General features: G+C 35.2%; 1 protein-coding gene across 4 annotated transcripts in view; it reads left to right on the forward strand.

Annotated features, from left to right (window-relative positions):
* Nucleotides 1-19544, forward strand: part of LOC136027970 (protein NDRG3-like) — a 123118-nt gene that overhangs the window by 90948 nt on the left and 12626 nt on the right. For 3 of the 4 annotated variants that reach the window (XM_065705460.1, XM_065705461.1, XM_065705463.1), the window contains exons 5-6: nucleotides 5938-6084; nucleotides 12956-13216. In XM_065705460.1, the coding sequence (XP_065561532.1) occupies nucleotides 5938-6084; nucleotides 12956-13216 (408 nt within the window). The remainder of the gene's footprint in view (nucleotides 1-5937; nucleotides 6085-12955; nucleotides 13217-19544) is intronic. The other variant, XM_065705462.1, reaches the window with a different exon arrangement.

Genomic DNA, 19544 nt, shown 5'->3' on the forward strand with positions numbered 1-19544 from the left:
CGACCGAAAGACTTATTTAAATTATATCTATGGACAAGTGGGCTTTTGAGGGAATGTTCTCACAAGGCTTGCCATAAACTGTCCTTTTAAAGTAAGGCCTATTCTTCGGCTGAAATTTAACTATTGGTTTCTTAAAAAAAAAAACTATATCTAGGCCTATAACTCTATAAGGCCTATTCTTTGGCAGAAATTTAACTACAGTTTTCTCAAAAAACACTAACTTTCAAAAATTCTCAAAAACTTTTTGGATAACGACCAAAAGACTTATGTAAACTAAATCTAGCAACAAGTGCGCGTTTGAGGGGATGTTCTAACACGGCCTGTCATAAACAATCCTTTTAAAGTAAGGCCTATTGTTTGGCTGAAATCTAACTACTGGTTAAAAAAAAATTAACTTTCAAAATTTTCTAAATTTTTTGGATAACGACCAAAAGACTGATATAAACTATAGCTATGGACAAGTGTATGTTTGAGGGGACCTTCTCACAAGACTTGCCATAAACTGTCTTTTTAAAGTAAGGCCTATTCTTTGGCTGAAATTTAACTACAGGTTTCTTAAAAAAATTATCTTTGAAAATTTTCTAAAAATTATATGATAAGGACCAAAAGATTTATATAAAATATATCTAGCAACAAGTGTGCGTTTGAGGGGATGTTCTCACAAGGTTTGTCATTTTCAATCCTTTTAAAGTAAGGCCTATTGTTTGGCTGAAATTTAACTACAGGTTTCTCAGAAAAATTAATTTTCAAAATTTTCAAAATTTTCAAAAAATTTTTGGATAGCGACCAAAAGAATTAAATAAAATATATATAGCGACAAGTTTGTGTTTGAAAGGATGTTCTCACAAGGCTTGCCATAAACTATCTTTTTAACGTAAGGCCTATTCTTTGGCTGAAATTTAACTGAAGGTTTCTTAAAAAAAATTAACTTTCAAAATTTTCTAAAATATTTTGGATAACGACCAAAAGACTGATATAAACTATATCGAGCGACAAGTGTGTGTTTGAGGAGATGTTGTCGCAAGACTTGCCATAAATTATCCTTTTAAAGTAAGGCCTATTGTTTGGCTGAAATCTAACTACTGGTTAAAAAAAAACTAACTTTCAAAATTTTCTAAAATTTCCTTGGATGACGAGCAAAAGACTGATGTAAACGATATCTATGGACAAGTGTATGTTTGAGGGGATCTTCTCAAAAGGCTTGACATAAAATATCCTTTTAAATTAAGGCCTATTCTTCGGCTTAAATTTAGCTACTAGTTTCTTAAAAAAAAATCATGAAACATTCACAAAATTTCCTATAAAAATTTTATTTTTTTTATCTTAAACACTTTTTTAATTTTATATGTTTCTGTCTTAAATAATTTGTTCACAGGGGGAAAAGAGCAGCTCAAACTCCATAACCCTTATACGTTCCGCTAAGTGTTTATTCTCTTAAAATAAAAATTCTTCGAAAATGGTAGAGCTCATCTGGAACACTTGGACATAATTTAACTACTTTTTTTTAGCTTTAAACACTTTTTTCCCTCAGACAGATTCATTGACTTGTAATAATTCGCAAATAAAAAGCAATTATTCGCAGCTATATATGTAAAGAATGAATTTATATAACCTACAAAATAAATTGTTATTGCGAATACTTAAATTATATTAATACATATAAAAGACTGTGGGCTCAGAACATTCAATGTAAGCTTATAAATAATTTTCGAAAATGACCTGCCGTTCCATATTGACTTTAAACATATTTTTGCCACCGTGCGGCAGTTTGCCCCTGAAAAATAAGTTGTTGATAGATCTAAGCTCATTGTTTATCTAAAAAAAATTTCTAAATAGTATTTTCGGCCTATTCAGCCCAAGATTGTTTTCTCGTGGAATGAATGGCTCTAATCGGTACCTTTATGTGGTATGATAATTTGTATTGTTTCAAAAGACACTATAACATTTATTTATTTTTTAATGAGGTTTAACCCGATATTCTACCACTGTTTGTTTGATACAATTACAATATGTAAAAAAAAGCATATAAACATAAGTCCATGATTATCGTTAAAAAAATGATACAAAAGTCAGTATTGTTACAAATTAACCGCTTAAAACCTTTGCTTTTTGACTCTCAGACATGTTCAGTTTCATGGTGTAATTTCAAGAAAGCTACAACAGTTGTGGGGTGTACTCCCCTCTGAAATTTTGTATACTAATAGTTTTCGACATTGAGCTCGACTAATTTGACTATTTAAAGTTTAGACAAAAAGCTCGCTCAAGAGGTACATATAGACTGTTTTGAATTTCAGTTAAGTTTTGGTTACTATTCATAAGGATAGTTCTATAATCCCTGCTCATTGGAACGGTTTGATAAGCATCTCACCTAGAAGCTAATATCCACTCCTCGATTTTTAATTTGGGTTTACAAAAGTGTGTTAGTTTCCAACGGAAGTGGCTTAAGCATAAATTTAGGTGCCTATTGAACGTGAACCCGCTTGTGCACTGACGTTCTTGCAGCCAGAAGAGGAAAAAGCAGGGTTGCCGCCGATGAAAAAATCACTAGATTTTAGTGATTTTTAGTGATTTTCTTCGATAATGTAGTGATTTATGCGCTGATTTAGTGATTTTTTTGTTTAGGCAATATAAAAATCAGTAGTAATAGTGATAAATCAATGGGGATGGAAACCCTGGAAAAAACTGATTTCTACGGAGTGTTCTAGACAATAGCTATTATTGAAAAAAGCTATAGCGCTTGGTAAGAAATTTCACAGTCTGTTGACACTTACGCAAAAGTATTGTAGTATTAGTAGCAGTAGTAGTAGTAGTAATTCTTCTGAAGCCTTAAATCCCACACCAGTAAATGATTCAAATAAACCCACAAACACGATTTGCCTACCTTATATTCCGAAAATTACTTCAAAACTGAAAAAAGTTTGTTTAAAGAACAATTTACGTGTTGTATTCACAAGCAATTTAAGTATAATGAATCTTGTCAATTCTGGTAAGGATGAAACCCCAATTACTCGTCTACGAGGGGTGTATCAAATACCATGTAGTTGTGGAAATTATTACATCGGTCGAACCCACCAAAATTTAGGAACAAGATTGCAGCAACACAAAGAAAGTATTGAAAAAGCATTAAAATCTAAAAATAACCCCATATCTTTCGATTCAGCTTTAAGTAATCATATTTTTGAAAATCCAGACCATTATGTTCTATTTGACGAAACAATTCTAACTAGCAATTACCTAGGAATCAAACAAACTGTCCGTGAGGCAATCGAAATCAAACGAAACTTAAATAATAACACATCCCTAAATAGAGACTTGGGTGAATACACACTCAACCCTATGTACACAAAATTAATTATAGAAAATAATCTAATTCAAAATAAAACAAAAATAGGAACGAACAAAAACAAGCCCAATATCAAAAGAACTATCAGATTAGCTGCAGAGAAGGCAAATATTGCAATAAGAAATCATTCCAATTTTTAATAAATACAGTTAGTGAAATGAATGAACCTTTTTATCTTGCAAAATGTTAGCTTTTATCAGACAGTCTTGGCTGAACTTTTCGTTAAGAAGTAATGATGCCAAGGCTATTTTAAAATAAAAACAAATGGATTTTTAACTGAGAACTTTTATTGTAAGTGTTTTATTGTTTTTTATTTTTTCTTTGCTGAAGACGGCCCTTAGATATAGGGCCGAAATATTCAAATAGGTTTTGTTGGTTCACTGTCTTGGGAAAAAAGTCCTCATTATTCTCTCTTTTGTTGTTGTATTATGGAAAGGCAGTGTGGTCTTCGTCATTATTTAAGTAGTAGTAGTAGTAGTAGTAGTAGTAGTAGTAGTAGTAGTAGTAGCTGTAGTAGTAATAGCTGCTGGAGTTGCAGTAGCAGTAGTAGTAGTAGTAGCAGTAGTAGTAGAATTATTAGTAGTAGTAGTAGTAGTAGTAGTAGTAGTAGTAGTAGTAGTAGTAGTAGTAGTAGTAGTAGTAGTATTAGTAGTAGTAGTAACGGTAGCAGTAGTAGTAGGAGTAGTAATAGTAGTAATAGTAGTAGTAGTAGTAGTAGTAGTAGTAGTAGTAGTAGTAGTAGTAGTAGTAGTAGTAGTAGTAGTAGTAGTAGTAGTAGTAGTAGTAAGTAGTAGTAGTAGTAGTAGTAGTAGTAGTAGTAGTAGTAGTGGTGGTAGTAGTATTAGCAGTAGTAGTAGTAGTAGCAGTAGTAGTAGTAGAAGTAGTAGTAGTAGTAGTAGTAGTAGTAGTAGTAGTAAGTAGTAGTACTAGTAGTAGTAGTAGTAGTAGAGGTAGTAGTAGTAGTAGTACTAGTAGTAGTAGTAGTAGTAGAAGTAGTAGTAGTAGAAGTAGTAGTAGTATTAGCAGTAGTATTAGCAGTAGTAGTAGTAATAACAGTTGTAGTAGTAGTAGCAGTAGTAGTAGTAGTAGTAGTAGTAGTAGTAGTAGTAGTAGTAGTAGTAGTAGTAGTAGTAGTAGTAGTAGTAGTAGTAGTAGTAGTAGTAGTAGTAGTAGTAGTAGTAGTAGTAGTAGTAGTAGTAGTAGTAGTAGTAGTAGTAGTAGCAGTAGTAGTAGTAGTAGTAGTAGTAGTAGTAGTAGTAGTAGTAGTAGTAGTAGTAGTAGTAGTAGTAGTAGTAGTAGTAGTAGTAGTAGTATTAGTAGCAGTAGTAATAGTAGTAGTAGTAGTAGTAGCTGTAGTAGCTGTAGTAGTTGTAGTAGCAGTAGTAGTAGTAGTAGTAGTAGCAGTAGTAGCAGTAGTAGCAGAAGTAGTAGTAGTAGTAGTAGTAGTAGTAGTAGTATTAGTAGTAGTAGTAGTAGTAGCAGTGATAGTAGTAGTAGTAGTAGTAGTAGTAGTGGTAGTAGTAGCAGTAGTAGTAGTGGTAGTAGTAGCAGTAGTAGTAGTAGTAGTAGTAGTAGTAGTAGCAGTAGTAGTAGTAGTAGTAGTAGTAGTAGTAGTAGTAGTAGGTAGTAGCAGTAGTAATAGTAGTGGTAGTAGTAGTAGTAGTAGTAGTAGTAGTAGTAGTAGTAGTAGTAGTAGTAGCCGTAGTAGTAGTAGTAGCTGTATTAGTTGTAGTAGCAGTAGTAGAAGTAGTAGTAGTAGCTGTAGTAGCAGTAGCAGTAGTAGTAGTAGTAGTAGCAGTAGTAGTAGTAGTAGTAGTAGCAGTAGTAACAGTAGCAGTAGTAGTAGTAGTAGTATTAGTAGTAGTAGTAGCAGTAGCAGTAGTAGTAGTAGTAGTATAGTAGTAGTAGTAGTAGTAGTAGTAGTAGGTGTAGAAGTAGCAGTAGTAGTAGTAGTAGTAGTAGTAGGAGTAGCAGTAGTAGTAGTAGTAGTATTAGCAGTAGTAGCAGTAGTAGTAGTAGTAGTAATAGTAGTAGTAGTAGTAGTAGTAGTAGTAGTAGTAGTAAGTAGTAGTAGTAGTAGTAGTAGTAGTAGTAGTAGTAGTAGTAGTAGTAGTAGTAGTAGTAGTAGTAGCAGTAGTAGTAGTAGTAATAGTAGTAGTAGTAGTAGTAGTAGTAGTAGTAGTAGTAGTAGTAGTAGTAGTAGTAGTAGTAGTAGTAGCAGTAAAAGCAGTAACAGTGATAGTGGTAGCATAGGTTCGTCAGTCGTAATTCTTTTTCATGCAAAAAATGAAATGGTAAAGAAAGAAGAGGCAAGTTTTGTGTTGTTTTTTATCTTTTTTATTATTTCCGTGTACTGTTTTTTTGTTAAAGAGAGAGAGGATTGTTTTGATGTTATGATATACAGTCTAAGATAATGTTTTGATTACCTTATTGGGCTTATAATTAAACATATTATTTTTGTTAAAGACTTTCTTTCTAAACAAAATAAAAATGAAATCTATATACAATGCTTAGTGTTAACTTGCTTTCTACAAATTATTGTCGTCGAATTTTCGTCATCTGTTTTGTAAGTTATTAGCTGTTTTCTATTCAAGGTGGAAGCACTTATTCTTATAAATACCGTATCGACAAGGGTCGGATGGATTGAATGGGGCTACCAAAAGGTGAACTTGAAAAATCTCAGGTCAAAAGGAGTTGGACAAAATGTAGTTGATTACTTAATGTGGCACCATCTTGGTAGAGTAAGTTTTATCTGGATTAATAAGCATCTGTCTAGGGGGGCCTCACCCCAGTGTGGAATAACAATATTTTTAGTTTTAGTTAATAGTCAATATTTGAAGAATTCTCATTTCTACATAGAAATACACCCTTGAACCCCTCCGAAAAAAAAATCGATTTAAAATTTTGGATCATCTCTGCTCCCGTATAAACAAGGCTGCATAGTTAATTTCCCGTTAACAATGGAATTTTTCTAATGTTGAGATTCAGCTAGTGGTAATTTAAGCCAATCAAAAAGTTCTATGAAAAATCTAATTGGCTCAATTTAGCTCTAGCTAAATCTCGATATTAGTAAAATCTCATTGTGAATGGGTCTTTGGTAAGTGTATCTTTGCGATCAACTACGACCATTACGACCAAATTACGACTATTTTTACGACAAAATTACTGAACAAGGAGCACGGCGCCCTTGAGTAGGGTGATAAGAATTTATAAAAGGAAATTTAAAGAAAGTGGGAATTTGATAGTAGGGAGCAAAGTGCTAAGGTTTGAAGTAGATTGAACACAAATTACTACAAGAAGCTTGTAAAAACGTCTTATCTATTCAATATGAAATGTTTAATCGTACCAATGCAACTTATTCTATAGTTAATATAATTTTCAACTCTCTTAACTATAGTTAATTCTGGTTTTCAATTTTCTTCCAACAAAAACATAGAGACTAAAACAGAAAAAAATCCTGAAGTATTTTTCCACCTGGCAATTTTTTGGAAATTATCAGGGAATTTTTAGGGAATCAGCTGTTTATCTGTTGGGTAACTCTTACTTTTATTTCTGGTGAGGACAATCCGCAGGACAGTTAAAAATTTGAGGTCTTCCCAGTAAAAAGTGCTAAACAAGCCTGTCCCTCAGAGAAATTTAGAATGAGCGGAATAAAATCGGGAATTAAATTTGTAAATAAAAAGGATAATGGAATAAAAACAACTTCTTCATCTGTGCGAGGTTTTATTAAGTAAATTAGGAGAATACCACTAAAATTTCGGTATCCCCTCCATAACCTGCTGAGAGGGTCTTTGTGCTCCCTAATATTTATTTTATTGTCTTTCCGAGGGATGAACTTTTCAGGAGAAGTTTTACACTGGGTGAATTTGCCAGAATTCCTATACGAAATGTCTTTATATGTCTTGCTTTCTATTTACCGATTCAATTTTAGGTGTGGAGATGTTAAGGGTAATTGTTTGGGGTAAGTCATCATCAGGATTGATTTTCCCAGAGGACATTTCTTTGGGGAGGGGGATTTTTCCGTGGAGGTGGAGCCAGTTATCCTGGCGCTATTTAAAAACGATCAGAGAGTTAATTAAAAAAAATGTGTTTTTTCAACTGAGAGTAAGGAGCAACATTAAAACTTAAAAAGAACATAAATTATCCCGTATATTAGGGGTTTCGCCGCCTCCTCAACACCTCGCTCTTTACTCTAAAGTTTAAATTTTGTCCCAATTCTTTAAAAATAATCCCTGAAACACAAGGGTCGTTTAATTAGAACAATAAGTAACTTTTTTTTAAAGTGCTGAAAAACTGTAGCGTGAAGAGCGAGGTGTTGAGGAAGGTGCAACCCCTTTCATACATGTAATCATTTCTGTTTGTTTTAAGTTTAAATGTTGCTCCTTACTTTCAGTTGAAAAAAACAGTTTTTTTATTTAATGAAACTTAGAGACAAACATTTCTCTAAAGGCAATAGAAAAAGTATGTCAATTAAAGTAAAAGTATATAAAAATGAAAAAGATTAATTAATTAAAAAATAAACAAAACAATAGCCTGCATTCTCAGCATTCAGTTCTGTTGAGCAAGGCCGAAGCGTTGGACGGATATTTTTTAATATTTGTTTTTTTTTTATTCTTGATTTTTTTTTTTTTCTGTTTTCAATTTTGATTTTTTTTTTTGTTGCTTCAACGAAATCACCTAGAAAATTTTTTTTTGGGCAAAGCTGGAAAAAAGTCGCTCGGTCACAAATTAGAACTTACATTCCCCCTATTAAGGGTTACAACCTATTGGCAAGCAGCCAACGATGGGGCGGCACATATTTTTTCCATGGTTTTTCCCTATTCTGCTCTTTTTCCTTTGGTTTTGTAATTACTTTATAGTCCCAAATTTCCTAGCGGTTGGCCATGGCCCTCTCCCCTGCCAGTGCCCATGATTTACCCCAGATATTTTTAGCCAATGGTAAGGCGGAAGAACATATTTTGTAACTTACATTGACTATTAAGTTAATGTTAGATAGAAAACGGTAAATTCTTTCAATTGATTAAATAAAGAAAACAAGTTTTTTAAATGAAAGTAAGAAGCAACATTAAAACTTAAAACGAACAGAAATTACTCGGTATATGAAAGGGGCTTTTCCTCCTCAACGCCCCGCTCTTTATGCTAAAGTTTGACTCTTTCTCTTAACTCTACTTTTTAAAACAGTAAGAAACTTTAGCGTGAAGAGCGGGGCGTTGAGGGAGAAAAGCCCCTTTCATATACGGGGTATTTCCTGTTCGTTTTAAGTTTTAATGTTGCTCCTTACTTTAATTTAAAAAATTGTTTTTTTTTTATTAATTTCTGGACGTTTTTGAATTAATGCATGTTTTGATCTTGGCTCTCCGCAGATTAATAATTAAAACAAAATTTGCATATTTATTTTTTTTGGCTAAATGGCTTTCTCATAGTTCTGATCGAATGATTTTGAGAAAAAAGAGCGGGGGAGGAGGCCTAGCTGCCCTCCAATATTTTGATTACTTAAAAAGGCAACTAGAACTTTTAATTTTTTACGAACGTTTTCATTGGTAAAAAATGTACAGAACTTACGAATTAACTTACGTAACTAACTTCTATATTCGTATGTTTTTGTTGCGTATATGAGGGGTTCACCCCTCGTCGATACCTCGCTCTTTACACTAAAGCTTAACTTTCGTCCCAATTCCTTAAGAATGACCTCTGGATCACAAAGGCCGAAGAATAAATAGTTGAAATTACTGAAAATACTCTAGCGTAAAGAGTGAGGTATTACAAGGAGGTAAACCCCTCATATGTGTAATAATTTTTGTTCGTTTTAAGTTTTAATGCTGCTCCTTACTTTCAGTAAAAAAAACTTTTCATATTTATTCTTTCATCTTTTTTTCAAATAAGGCTAGAATATCCTGCTTCTCCTTCATTGAAATTCTCTTCCCCCATGAGAATTTCCTCCATGGGAATATTCTCCCACGTAACCCCCCCCCCCGTCAAATCTCCCTCCTAAACCAAAAAAATCCCCCCCGAAAGCGTCTGTACACTTCCCAGTAACCATTACTAAATGTAAACACAGGTCAAAGTTTGTAACTTGCAGCCCCTCCCAGGGGGACTGCGGGGGAGTAAGTCGTCCCCAAAGACATAGTTATTAGTTTTTTCGACTATGGTGAATAAAATGGCTATCTCAGAATTTTGATCCGGTGGCTTTTGGGAAAAATTGAGTGTGGGAGGGGGCCTAGGCGCCCTCCAATTTTTTTGTCAGCTGATAAAGGCACTAGAACTTTTAATTCCCATTAGATTGAGCCCTCTCACGACATTTTAGGACCACTCAGTCGATAAGATCACCCTGGGGAAAAAAACAAAACAAGCAAACAAAAAAAAAAAACAAATAAACACGCATCCGTGTGATCTGTCTTCTGGCAAAAAATGCGAAAATTCCACATTTTTGTAGATAGGAGCTTGAAGCTTCTACAATAAGGTTCTGTGATACGCTGAATCTGATGGTGTGATTTTCGTTAAGATTGTGTGACTTTAGGGGTCGTTTTCCCCTATTTTCTAAAATAAGGCAAATTTTCTCAGGCTCGTTACTGTTGATGCGTAAGACTAATCTTGATGAAACTTATATATCTAAAATCAGCATTAAAATGCGATTCTTTTTATGTAAATATTAGTATCAAAATTTAATTTTTTAGAGTTTCGGTTATTATTGAGCCGGGTTGCTCCTTACTACAGTTCGTTACCACGAACTGTTTGAAAGTAACCAAGTATTGTCGCAGTTTCAATTCTGGCTTTTAAGTCTTTTCCAAAGCAAATTTTCTATAGTTCAGGTAATTTTCTGCAAAAAGACTACTTTAAATGCGTATCTAAAAAATAAAAATAGCAATAGCAAATTTTTTTCTCCGCATAAGCAGAAAACCGTCAGTTATTTAGACAATTTTGCTGTAGAAAAACAGAATTTCTCGAGTCTGGTTTGAGACAGAATTAAACCGACTTGATTGAACCGGTTTGAATTGAATTTAATTGAACCGTGTTGAGCCGATTTGAGATAATCTAAATGAAATAATTTTTCACCCAGCGGAATGAAATTAGATTGCTAATATATTGTTAATATTATTGTCAATATTGGAAATATTGTTATTGTCTGAACGTTATTTCATTATTTGACGGACATAAACAACTAATTTCAGTCCCTTGTCTGCTAAACTAACAATATTTTTTTATTCTTTATTTTATTTATATTTCTTTGTAATTCTTTATTCTGTATAATTCGTATTTTCTTAATATTTCTTTCTAACTTTATTCCTTTATAATTCTTTATTCTGTATTTATTAATTCATTATTAATTATTAATTATTAATTATCTATTATTAATTCTTTATTCTTTATTCTTATCAGGAAACTGTTTTCATCGGATTTTTATATTATATTTTATATGTACACTATATTCATGACATCTCTACGTTATTAAATGGTTCTGTATTTAAATCGTTGTACGTTCTTTCGTTATTTAGCGGACATAAACCATTAATTTCGGTCTCTTGTCTGCTGAACTACCGGTACTAACCACCCTCTCTTTATTCTTTATTAAATAAAAAAAATAATTTTTTTAGCTGAAAGTAAGGAGCGACATTAAAACTTAAAACGAACAGAAATTACTCCGTATATGAAATGGGTTGTCCCCTCCGCAATCCCTCACTCTTTACGCTAAAGCTTTTAATTGTTTTAAAAAGTAGAATTGTGGCAAAGAGTCAAACTTTAGCGTAAAGAGCGAGGGATTGCGGAGGGGACAAACCATGTCATATACGGAGTAATTTCTGTTCGTTTTAAGTTTTAATGTCACTCCTTACTTTCAGCTAAAAAAAATTTGTTTTTTTTATTTAATTTCTGAACGTTTTTGAAATAATGCATGTTTGATTTTGGCTCTCCGCACATAAATTATTAAAATGAAATTTGTGTATTAATTCTTTTTTGGCTAAATGGCTTTCTCTTAGTTTTGATCAGACGATTTTGAGAAATAAGGGATGGAGAAGGAGGCCTAGTTGCCCTCCAATTTTTCGGTTACTTAAAAAGGCAACTAGAACTTTTAATTTTTAACGAACGTTTTTATTAGTAAAAAATATACTTAACTTAAGAATTAACTTACGTAACAAACTTTCATTATCTTATATTTTTATTATGTATGCGAGGGGGTTTGTACCCTCGTTAATACCTCGCTCTTTACACTAAATCGTAAGTTTTGTCCCAATTCTATAATAATGACCCCTGAATCAGAAAGGCCGTAGAATAAATAGTTGAGATTACTAAAAATACTTTAGCATAAAGACCGAGTTATTTATCTCCTCCTAAATACCTCGCTCTTTATGCTAAATATTTTTAGAACCCCTCATATGCATAATAATCTCTGTTCGTTTTAAGTTTCAATGCTACTCCTTCCTTTCATTTGAAAAAGCGTTTTCATGTTAATTTTTCATTGTTTTCTTATAGTAATGCTAGAAAATCCTGCGCCCTTTTCATTGAATTTTTCTTCCCCCATGACAGATTCCTCCAAGGAAAGATCCTCCAACATAGCCCCCTCCCCTCAGCCTCACCTCCAAACAAAATAAAATCCCCCTGAAAACGTCTGTACACTTCCCAATAACCATTACTATATATAAACACTGGTCAAAGTTTGTAACTTGCAGCCCCTCCCCCAGGGATTGTGGGGGAGTAAGTCATCCCCAAAGACATAGTTATTATGGTTTTCGACTATTTTGAACAAAATGGCTATCTCCAAATTTTGATCCGTTGACTTTGGGAAAAAAATGAACGTGGGAGGGGGCCTAGATGCCCTCCAATTTTTTTGGTTACTTAAAAAGGGCACTAGAACTTTTCATTTTCGTTAGAATGAGCCCTCTTGCGACATTCTAGGACCACTTGGTCGATACGATGACCCCTGGGAAAAAGAAAGAAAAAAAAAACAAACAAATAAACACGCACCTGTGATTTGTCTCCACATTTTTGTAGATAGGAGCTTGAAACATCTACAGTAGGGTTCTCTGATACACTGAATCTGATGGTGTCATTTTCGTTAAGATCCTATGACTTTTAGGGGGTGTTTCCCCCTATTTTCTTAAATAAGGCAAATTTTCTCAGGCTCGTAACTTTTGATGGGTAAGACTAAACTTGATGAAACTTATATATTTAAAATCAGCATTAAAATGCAATTCTTTTGATGTAGCTATTGATATCAAAATTCAATTTTTTAGAGTTTTGGTTACTATTGAGCCGGGTCGCTCCTTACTACAGTTCGTTACCACGAACTGTTTGATCAGGAAACTGTTTTCATCGGATTGTTTTATTTATTTTATATTGTACACTATATTCATAACATTTCTACTTTATTAAATGGTTCTGTATTTTCTATTTCATTTTCCCTATTTCTATTTGCAACAATAAAATAAGTTCCAAGTTTATAATCATAATTTGGATGGGAGGGGGATTGTCACTTTTTCCACCATTAACCCTTGCAAAAACTTAAATAGCAAAATTAAACGATACATCAGGACTTCGGTTTGATACTTTAAACCGATCTAAGCATAATTTTCTTTTTGCTTTTTTGAGTGGATTTTCTTTCACCTGTTCCATTTTTAGGATTACTATGAGAGAGCATTCGATTTGGCCCATGCCTACTCCGAGTATTTCCAACAAAAACTCAACCCGATTAATTTCGCCTATTTCATTGAGTCATATATTCAGAGATCAGACTTGGGAATATCGAGAGATGAGAATGATCATCATTCAAAGAAATTAAATGTACCTGTATTGAATATGACTGGGTGGCATAGTCCACATAAAGAAGAAACGGTGACCTTGAATGCCAGATTAAATCCTGCCACTTCGTCTTGGATGAAGGTTAGTCAGTCACCAAAGGGTATGATGAACTTAAAGAGAGGGAGCGTAAGTTTACATCTGAGGAAGAGCTTCTACTCCTATCAGGTTCCCATACCAATGGATCTTGCCCTTAAGGGTAAGGTGGGGAAGTCAAAAAGATTATTTCTCCTTCGGGACTTTTATGAGTGGGGAAAATAAAACAGTTCAAAATAGAGATGAAACCTTTTTATTGACTGTGAATAGATATAAAATTATTTAACTGGATATTTCGAACACATATACAGTGTTCATCATCAGCAGTAAAACTCAGAGTTTTACTGCTGATGATGAACACTGTTTATGTGTTCGAAATATCCAGTTAAATAATTTTATATCTATTCACTGTCAATAAAAAGGTTTCATCCCTATTTTGAACTGTTTTACTTTCGTCACGGAAAGGCAGTGTGGTCTTCGAAATTACCTACGATGAGTTGGGAGATTAAATCCTGCAATTTCATTTTGGATGAAGGTTTGTCTCATAGCCAAGCAGGGGAATGGTAACAATTGCAGAGAAATGAATTCACCCCGCGAGATCCTCCCTCCCTAGATTAAAAAAATTCCGGGTTTTAGTATTTTCACTAAAACCAAAAAAGAAAATCCTCCCCACATATTTCGAAAATATACTCCCTCCCTCCAATAATTGTGTGAATTGACACCACAATATTCGAAAACTATGAGAAAGTTCGGAGAAAGAAAGTTTAATTGGTCTGTAATGAAGAGTATCGGTTTCCATACGATTTAATGATACTCTTAATAGATGGAGGGGGAGGGTGGATAACGGTATTTTTTCTAGTTGAAGGACAGACGACTTCTATGGCTCATCAAACCAGCTATGGTGAGTGAAATGGAAAATTTAATAATTAAAATTGTCTTTGGTAGCCTAGTATGTGGCCCCTCAGGTAGCTTTAATTTAGCCTGATTTAGTATATATCGCTTAAAGCTACATCGGTTAGCTTGGTATGTAGTAGTTTGGATTAAATTAAATGATTGTGGCATGTAAAATGCAATTATTTCTGATTTGTTGTCAAATTATGTCATTTTGGGTGAATTGCTTAAGCTCAGACATCAGGCTTAATGTTATTTCAGGCCTCATAGAGTCTGTTAGTTCTGCTTCAAATGCTCAAATTTCAAAGTGCTTCAAATTTTTTCAGATCACTGCTTTTTATGACCCCCATATCCCTGGATTCTATGACACCTCTATTTTTATGACATACCTGTCCCTAGTTTTTAAGGGAGCCCTAGTTTTAAACGTGTCCCATCCCTGGTTTTAAACGGAAGAGCCCTGTTTTTAAACGTTTTAAACTGTTTTTAAAAGGAGCCCTACTTTTAAACGGAGCCCTATTCCGTTCTTTCCATGACAGCCAGCAGGTGCATGTAACAGCATCCTGTTTTTAAACGGAGCCCTATTTCGTCATTCCATGACAGCCGGCAGGTGCATGTAACAGCATCCTGCTTTTAAACGGAGCCCTATTCCATTCATTCCATGACAGCCAGCGGGGGTACATTACGTCATCCTGATTTTAAACGGAGCCCTGCTTTTAAACGGGGCTCTATTCCGTCATTCATTGTGACAACAGTAAGAAAAAGTAAGAAAAGCCCTATTCCGTCTTTCAGTGACAGCCAACAGGGGTATGTTACGTCATCCTGATTTTAAACGGAACCCTGCTTTTAAACGGAGCCCTATTCCGCCATTCCATGACAGCCAGCAGGTACATGTAACAGCATCCTGCTTTTAAATGGAACCCTATTCCGTTATTCCTTGACAGCCAGCAAGGGTATGTTACGTCATCCTGATTTTAAACGGAGCTCTGCTTTTAAACGGAGCCCTATTCCGTTCATTCCACGACAGCCAGCAGGTGCATGTAACAGCATCCTGCTTTTAAACGGAGCCCTATTCCGTCATTCAATGACAGCCAGCAGGGGTATGTTACGTCATCCTGATTTTAAACGGAGCCCTGCTTTTAAACGGAGCCCTATTCCGTTCATTCCATGACAGCCAGCAGGTGCATGTAACAGCATCCTGCTTTTAAACGGAGCCCTATTCCGTTCATTCCACGACAGCCAGTTGGTGCAAGTAACAGCATCCTGCCTTTAAACGGAGCCCTATTCCGTCATTCAATGACAGCCAGCAGGGGTATGTTACGTCATCCTGATTTTAAACGGAGCCCTGCTTTTAAACGGAGCCCTATTCCGTTCATTCCATGACAGCCAGCAGGTGCATGTAACAGCATCCTGCTTTTAAACGGAGCCCTATTCCGTTCATTCCATGACAGCCAGCAGGTGCATGTAACAGCATCCTGCTTTTAAACGGAGCCCTATTCCGTCATTCAATGACAGCCAGCAGGGGTATGTTACGTCATCCTGATTTTAAACGGAGCCCTGCTTTTAAACGGAGCCCTATTCCGTTCATTCCATGACAGCCAGCAGGTGCATGTAACAGCATCCTGCTTTTAAACGGAGCCCTATTCCGTCATTCAATGACAGCCAGCAGGGGTATGTTACGTCATCCTGATTTTAAACGGAGCCCTGCTTTTAAACGGAGCCCTATTCCGTTCATTCCATGACAACCAGCAGGTGCATGTAACAGCATCCTGCTTTTAAACGGAGCCCTATTCCGTTCATTCTATGACAGCCAGCAGGTGCATGTAACAGCATCCTGCTTTTAAACGGAGCCCTATTCCGTCATTCAATGACAGCCAGCAGGGGTATGTTACGTCATCCTGATTTTAAACGGAGCCCTGCTTTTAAACGGAGCCCTATTCCGTCATTCCATGACAGCCAGCAGGTGCATGTAACAGCATCCTGCTTTTAAACGGAGCCCTATTCCGTCATTCAATGACAGCCAGCAGGGGTATGTTACGTCATCCTGATTTTAAACGGAGCCCTGCTTTTAAACGGAGCCCTATTCCGTTCATTCCATGACAACCAGCAGGTGCATGTAACAGCATCCTGCTTTTAAACGGGGCTCTATTCCGTTCATTCCATGACAGCCAGCAGGTGCATGTAACAGCATCCTGCTTTTAAACGGAGCCCTATTCCGTCATTCAATGACAGCCAGCAGGGGTATGTTACGTCATCCTGATTTTAAACGGAGCCCTGCTTTTAAACTGAGCCATATTCCGTTCATTCCATGACAGCCAGCTGGGGTATGTTGCGTCATCCTGATTTTAAACGGAGCCTTGCTTTTAAACGGAGCCCTATTCCGTTCATTCCATGACAACCAGCAGGTGCATGTAACAGCATCCTGCTTTTAAACGGAGCCCTATTCCGTCATTCAATGACAGCCAGCAGGGGTATGTTACGTCATCCTGATTTTAAACGGAGCCCTGCTTTTAAACGGAGCCATATTTCGTTCATTCCATGACAGCCAGCTGGGGTATGTTGCGTCATCCTGATTTTAAACGGAGCCTTGCTTTTAAACGGAGCCCTATTCCGTTCATTCCATGACAACCAGCAGGTGCATGTAACAGCATCCTGCTTTTAAACGGAGCCCTATTCCTTCATTCCATAACAGCCAGCAAATGCTTGTTACTTCATCCTTCTTTTAAACAGAGGCCTGCTTTTAAACGAGCCCTATTCCGTCATTCCATGACATCCAGCAGGTGCATGTTACGTCATAGGGAATGTTTTCTATTGATTGCAGGTGTCTGTTACGTGATCTGAAATTGTTTGCCTACATTGAGGATGAGGTAATCTTGTGTGATTTGATGAATTTATTTGGAGTAGCGCAATCTTAAACGTGAGTTTTACGTAATAGTGGGGGGAATACGTGGGTGTTACGTAATGACAATACACACATGTGTCCTGCGTAATGGTGGCGCACACGTAAGATTACGTAATGACAGCGCACACGTACGTTTTACGTGCGATTTATGGGTACACACTTGAGATGTCACGTAATGGCAGCTCACACATGAGGTGCTTCGTAATGACGGTGCACACGGGGCGGTTGACACAATCTTGCACATGGGTGTTACGTAATGACGAGGGATGTTACATAATACTTTAAGAGATTTCATTTTCTTCAGGATTTTATTTTCAAAGCGTTTATTTTTTCTTCTGGATTTCATTTTCTTATAAGGTATGTTTCTCAGGGCACCTTTATATTGCAATGATTTTTGTCCCCATTAGAATTCGAAGGGGCCATTTCCTTCCAATAGAACTGCGCTCTTGATAGCTGAACCACCAATCTTTTTCTAATATAATGATTCGGCTAATACACTTTGAATGATAACCTATTGCACCTTTGTTTATTTGAGAATCCTTTATTTGCACCTACTAGAATTATTAAGCTATTGATTACGTGTTTCCTATTATTGCAATAACAGACATGTAGGTTGGAAAATTGATTACTGAAATTTGCTTACATTTGAAGTATACCTACTTGTTGAGTAATGCTTTAGAGAGTTATTTAATAGATAATAAATAAATTATAATTCATAATTTTATAATTTATTTATTTGTTATAATTTTATAAATTACATATCTAAATTGTAATTTATAAATTATAAATTATATAAATTACAAATTATAAATCATATATTATATGTTTTTATAAATTATATTAATTATATTATAAATTACATATTATTAATTATAAGTTATGGACTATATTATAAATAATAATAAACTATAAATGATCATATTATAATTTAATATTTATAATTAATAATTTATAATTTATCAGATAATAGATAATTATCATATAGAGTTATTTATCAGATAATATTGCTATCAAAGATGACATTAAAGCGAGAGCACCACTATGGCTAGAATATTCTACGCCTTCATACAAGAACTTTTCCCTTTTCCTCTTTACTACACCACATTTTACACTTGTATTAAGGGCATTCTTAAGTGAGCATGCCTATATGCATAGGATACAAGATGCTTAAATTGCATTAGTGAAATGTATTGAAGTTTTATCCTGGGTCATTATATCTAAAGGATACAAAATTTTGTATATAAAAATTGCATTAAAAAAATAATTACAAAGTTATTAATAAAACACAGAAAAAGCAGTTAAAACTCAACAAACAAAAAGCAAAACTTGAAAAAACCTGATATATGATAAAATATGAGCAAAACCAAGCGTAAATAAAATAAAAACAGCGGTGGTAGCAACCAATTCCAAAGGGGGGGGGGTGCTTGTTATTAGAGATAAATTTTATCCATATTAAGAGCTATTTCGTGGAACTTTTAGTGAAAAGTCCACTTTTCGTTGAGCCAAGGCTATGCATATTCACGTCACCGTGATAATATGTGGTTAACCCACTCTGGCAAGCAATTCCGAGGGGGGGGATGTTATTAGAGGTATATTTAATCCACATTAAGAGCTATTTCTGAGAACATTCAATGAAAATTCCACGTTTCATTGAGCTGAGGCTATTCATATTTACGCCACCGGGACAATATGCGGCTAGCCCACCCTAGCAAGGAATTCAGAGGGGTAGGGGTTGTTATTAAAGATAAATTTAAGCAATATCAAGAGGTATTTTTTAGACATACTAATGAAAACCCTTCTTTTCTTTTAACTGAGTTTAAGATTTTTTCCCCCTTCCCCGCCAAAAATTTATTCAACACGTCACACCTTATATTTAGACTTGACTTGATTTTATTAAACGAGAAATTTAATTTAAGGTGTAAAATGTGTTAATCCAAGCAATTCACGCCACCATGGCAATATCTGTCTGTCCCAAGGCACCCCTGTGATGCATATTATCATTCCTAAGACATTTTTACCGGAAATTTGCATGATAAAATATGATTTTAATCCTATGATTCATGTTTTTCGCAAGCTATCCCTCCGTGACACACCATGTCAATTCACACCACCCTTCCGTAGTATAACTGCCCCCTGGCACCCCCTCATCGTTCCTAAGATATTTTCCAGGTATTTTCCTAAGACCATGATAAACTAGGATTGACCATCTGGCACCCTATAGCACCCCCCATCATTAAGACATTTTGAAAATATTTTCTTGTTTAAAATATGATTTAAATCCAATGGCTCATGTTTTCACAAGCCGACCCTCCGTGATACACTATCTCAATTCACACCACCATGCCACACTATGACTGGCCTTCTGGCATCCTCTAGCCACCATCATCATTCTTAAGAGATTTTAAAGGCATTTTCCTGTTAAAAATAGAATTTAAATCCATTGATTCGTGTTTTTTCGCAAGCCAACACTCCGTGATACACCGTGTCAAATCACACAACCGTGTTACCCTATGACTGACCCACTGACACCCCTTATTATTCTTAACAGATTCTCCAGATATTATCTCGCTAAAAATCATACGTTTA

This window comes from Artemia franciscana, chromosome 6 (assembly GCF_032884065.1).
Source record: "Artemia franciscana chromosome 6, ASM3288406v1, whole genome shotgun sequence".
NCBI classification, from domain to species: Eukaryota; Metazoa; Arthropoda; class Branchiopoda; order Anostraca; family Artemiidae; genus Artemia; species Artemia franciscana.